General features: G+C 43.4%; 1 protein-coding gene across 1 annotated transcript in view; it reads left to right on the plus strand.

Moving 5' to 3' along the window:
* The window catches only part of BPTF (bromodomain PHD finger transcription factor), a gene marked incomplete at its 5' end in the record, with an annotated part of 157,205 nt that overhangs the window by 93,292 nt on the left and 58,905 nt on the right, over positions 1-5,008 (plus strand). The window contains 2 exons of the mRNA XM_012001071.1: positions 1,626-1,776; positions 2,976-3,018. Coding sequence (XP_011856461.1) covers positions 1,626-1,776; positions 2,976-3,018 — 194 coding nt within the window. The remainder of the gene's footprint in view (positions 1-1,625; positions 1,777-2,975; positions 3,019-5,008) is intronic.

Genomic DNA, 5,008 nt, shown 5'->3' on the forward strand with positions numbered 1-5,008 from the left:
AAAAAAAAAAAAGAAAAGAAAAGAAAAGAAATACAGGCCAGGCATGTGGCTCAAGCTTATAGTCCCAGCACTTTGGGAGGCTGAGGCGGGCACTTCACTTGAGATCAGGAGTTTGAGACCAGCCTGGCCAGCATAGCAAAACTGCGTCTCTACTGAAAATACCAAAAATTAGCCAGGTATGGTGGTGCACACTTGTAGTCCCAGCTACTTGGAAGGGTGAAGTGGGAGAATCACTTATACCCAGAAGGCAGAAGTTGCAGTTAGCCAAGATTGTGCCCCTGCATTCTAGCGTGGGCAACAGAGTGAGACACTGTCTCCAAATAAATAAATAAATAAAAAGATAATGTCCTTAGATAGAAACATAGTGTTTTTATAAAAGTTACTTCTCCCCAAATGTATACACTTAATTTTTGAAACTTGATTAAATTAACTTGGGAGTTCTTGGAGAATAACCTTTTTGAAAAGAGCACTGATGAAGCAACACCTGTTCCTAGTGGATGATAAATTTTAGCTTAATTAAAACAGCAGCCAGGCGCAGTGGCTCACGCCTGTAATTCCATCACTTTGGGAGGCCGAGGCAGGCAGGTCATTTGAGGTCAGGAGTTCAAGACCAGCCTGGCCAACATGGTGAAATCCGTCTCTACTGAAAATACAAAAATTAGCTGGATGTGGTATTACACACCTGTAGTCCCAGCTACTTGGGAGGCTGAGGCATGAGAATTGGTAAACCCGGGATGGGGGTATTGCAGTGAGCTGAGTTCACACCACTGTACTCCAGCCTGGGCAACAGAGTGAGATTCTGTCTCCAAAAAAAAAAAAAAAAAATCACAAGGTCATCCTGGCACAGAAAGAGCTCTGTTGATGGGCAGAGAAACAGATGGAAGATGTCCCTGACAGGCCTTCAGTCTCCTTGACCCCACAGCCTTTGATGCAAACCACTGCAGCCCCCTAAAATCACTTTTCTTTGATTTGTATCCCTTTGTACGATTCAGGTCCTGCTACCATTTCTGTTTCCTTCTGCTGCTTCCTTGTGATTGAATATATGGGAAGGGTCAATGCTTGTCCCTCCCTACTTTTTATTTTTTAAATCTTTTTATGAGGAGATTTTATCTATTCTTAGGTTTCAGATCTCCCCTTTATATTGGTAACTCTCAAATCCCCCTTCTGTATGCGGTGATAGGGAAACACATATTGTACACCCAAGTGTGAGAAGAACATGCTAGTCTTTTGTAGGAAGTTGAATTCGTGTTGGGGTCTGGAGGATGAATTGACATTAGTCAGATGAGCAGTGGGGGCTAGGAATAGTGCTCCAAGTAGAAGAAACAGGTTGTATAAAGGCTAATAAGCCTTTTATTTTGGGGGTCAGCAAACCACAGCCCATGAGCCTTGGCCTACCCTGCTTTGATAAATGAAATTTGATTGGAACACAGCCACATTTACTCACTTATGTGTTGTCTTTGGCTGCTTTCATGATACAAAGGCACAGCTGAGTAGCTGCAGCAGAGACCATCTGGCAATTTAAGAGGAAAAGTTTGCCAACCACTATTTTTCATGATAGAAGATGCCAGAAGTACTTTAATTTTAGAAGCAATATTGCTTAAAATACTCTGATTTCCTTTCCAAAGAAACACCTACACCTCAGAGGAAAGGCCTTCGATCAAGTGCACTGCGGCCAAAGAGACCAGAAACGCCCAAGCAAACTGGCCCTGTTATTATTGAAACCTGGGTAGCAGAAGAAGAGCTGGAATTGTGGGAGATCAGGGCATTTGCTGAGAGGTAAGGAAATGGTTAATACCTGGTCAACTATTTGAAGATTTTATCACTTCAGAATCAGGAAATTACTTTTTTTTTTTTTTTTTTTTTGAGACAGGATCTTGCCCTGTCACCCAGGCTGGAGTGCAGTGACACAATCTTGGCTCACTGCAACCTCTGCCTCCCAGACTCAAGTGATCCTCCCCCCTCAGCCTCCCCAGTACCTAGGGCTATAGGTGCATGATACCAGGCCCAGCTAATGTTTGTAGTTTTTGTACAGAGATGGGGTTTTGCTGTGTTGTTCAGGCTGATCTTGAACTCCTGGGCTCAAGCGATCCACCCAACTTGGCCTCCCAAAGTGCTGGGATTACAGGCATGAGCTACCCTACCTGGGGTGAAAGAATTATCAGTTTAATCGTTTATTCAGTGCAGTAAAGTCCTAGCTTGACTTTACTCCACCTTTGATTTTAAGTGCTAGCGGTGAATAGTTTAGTAATGTCCTCTCTCTCTCTTTTTTTTTTTTTTTGAGACAGAGTCTTGCTCTGTCAGCTAGGCTGAAGTGCAGTGGCACGATCTCAGCTTACTGCAACCTCTGCCTCCCAGATTGAAGCAATTCTCCTGCCTCAGCCTCCCAAGTAGCTGGGAGTACAGGCATGTGCCACCACGCCTGGCCAACTTTTTTTTTTTCCCCCCAAGACGGAGTCTCGCTCTGTCACCCAGGCTGGAGTGCAGTGGCGCAGTCTCGGCTCACTGCAAACTCCACCTCCGAAGTTCAAGCAGTTCTCCTGCCTCAGCCAGACAGCCACCACCACGCCTGGCTAATTTTTTATATTTTTACTAGAGAGGGGTCGAACTCCTGACCTCAAGCAACCCACCTGCCTCAGCCTCCCAAAATGCTGGGATTTGCAGGCATGAGCCACCGCACCCGGCCTGAGCCACTGTGCCCGGCCTTGGCTAACATTTGTATTTTTAGTAGAGATGGGGTTTCACCATGTTGGCCAGACTGGTCTTGAACTCTTGACCTCAAGTGATCTGCCTGCCTCGGCCTCCCACAGTGCTGGGATTATAGGCATGAGCCACCTCACACAGCCAAATGTTTTATTTTTAAATTGAGATAATATCATACCTTTGTATGATGTGAAAATCAACCAGATTTCACTTATATTAGATGTTAGATGCCTAATAGGGTAGTTTCTGATAAGTTTCTCCTTTTTTTCCTGCAGAGTGGAGAAAGAAAAGGCACAAGCAGTTGAGCAACAGGCTAAGGTTAGTGAACAGAAGAAGGCAGAGGACATCAAGGCCCAAATGGAGGCTCTTTCAAAACAGCAGCTCTTGACTTCCCATCAGCCGGGGGAGTTGGTCCTGGTCCCACTTGACAACATACATACATTTTTTAGCCAAATTAATGCACACCCATGCACAGTAATGATACATTCTTGTGGGTTTTGGTGATTATTTTTTTGAGACAGTGTCTCACTATCACCCAGGCTGGAGTAGATCACAGCTCACCGAGCCTTGACCTCTCTGGTTCAAGCTATCCTCCCACCTCAGCCTCCCTAGTAGTTGGGACTACAGGCACACACCATCATGCCCAGCTAATGTTTGTATCTTTTGTAGAGATAGGGCTTCGCCATGTTCCCCAGGCTGGTCTCAAACTCCTGGACTCAAGTGATCCACCTGCCTCAGCCTCCCAAAGTGCTGGGATTTTAGGTGTGAGCCATTGCACCCATCCAGGTTTTTTTTTTTTTTTTAAGTGTATCTCATGTATATCTTATTGTCATTATTTGAAAACAGCTCTGTGGATACACCAAGCTGTGGTTTTGTAAAAAGTATACCTATCTGGAGGACATCTGAAATAAGATTTCTATTATTTATTATCTTTAGAGTTTCATGAGTAATTTCTGAAAATAATTTTTTCTTGTGAATTTCCAATCTGGAAGATTTCTGTGATCTATGAAAAAGCAAATTATACTAAAACTCCGTAAGAGTTTGTTGTAATTGATTATTATAAAGTTAATGATGGTTTCTTGGTGTTTTCGTACTATAAATAATGTGCCAGGGCCAGACGCAGTGGCTTATGCCTGTAGTCCCAGCACTTTTGGAAGTCTAAGGCAGGAGGATCCCTTGAGTCCAGGGGTTTGAGACCAGCCTGGGCAACATAGGGAGACCCTGTCTCTAATAAAAGAAAAAAACCAAATTTTAAAAATAAAAATACAATGTGCTATATGTGCCTAAACATTGAGGACCTGAATAAAAGATATAACCACTTACTCTATTGAGAAAATACTCTAAAAGTTTTTACCAACTTCAGTATATAAACATTGAGGATACAGGTGAATAGCTATATCTATATACAGTATTATTAACATAGTCGTACATAACTATTTAAAAATCACATATAAACCAAATTATTTGTTTCAAACCAGTTTTCCCTAGCATTTTATAAAACATTTTTTCAAACTTTTATGTATCTTTCAGTTTACTATAAGTCCTTATCTTCACTTACATCAAAGTTTGAGATGATAGCACTTTTGGGTTCTATGTATGATGCTATCTGTCATAGGAAATCGATCACTAAACCCAAATATCTATAACAACTGGCTAGTTGTATTTTTTTAAATTTTATTGGGTGTGTTTTCTCATCTCTGCAATGTAACCTAATGTATTACTTTTTTTTTTCTTTCTTTCTTTTTTAAACAGGGTCTCACTCTCTTGCCCAGGCTGCTGGAGTGCAGTGGCACAATCATGGCTCACTACATTCTCCATCTCCTGGGCTCAAGTAATCCACCCACCTCAGCTTCCCAAGTAACTGGGACTACAGGCGTGCATCACCATGCCTGACTGATTTTTGTAGTTTTTGGAGAGAGAGGACTTTTGCCATATTGCCCAGGCTAGTCTTGAACTCGTGAGCTCAAGCAATCTGCCCACCTAGGCCTCCCAAAGTGCTGGGATTACAGGCAAGCACCCCTGCGTTTGGGCGTAATATACTTTTTTAAAAAAAAAATTTTTAGGCCTGGCGCGATGGCTCAAGCCTGTAATCCCAGCACTTTGGGAGGCCGAGACGGGTAGATCACGAGGTCAAGAGATCGAGATCATCCTGACTAACACGGTGAAACCCCGTCTCTACTAAGAAATACAAAAAACTAGCCGGGCGAGGTGGTGGGCACCTGTAGTCCCAGCACTCGGGAGGCTGAGGCCGGAGAATGGCGTGAACCCGGGAGGCGGAGCTTGCAGTGAGCTGAGATCCAGCCACTGC

This window comes from Mandrillus leucophaeus, unplaced genomic scaffold (assembly GCF_000951045.1).
Source record: "Mandrillus leucophaeus isolate KB7577 unplaced genomic scaffold, Mleu.le_1.0 Scaffold1, whole genome shotgun sequence".
NCBI classification, from domain to species: domain Eukaryota; kingdom Metazoa; phylum Chordata; class Mammalia; order Primates; family Cercopithecidae; genus Mandrillus; species Mandrillus leucophaeus.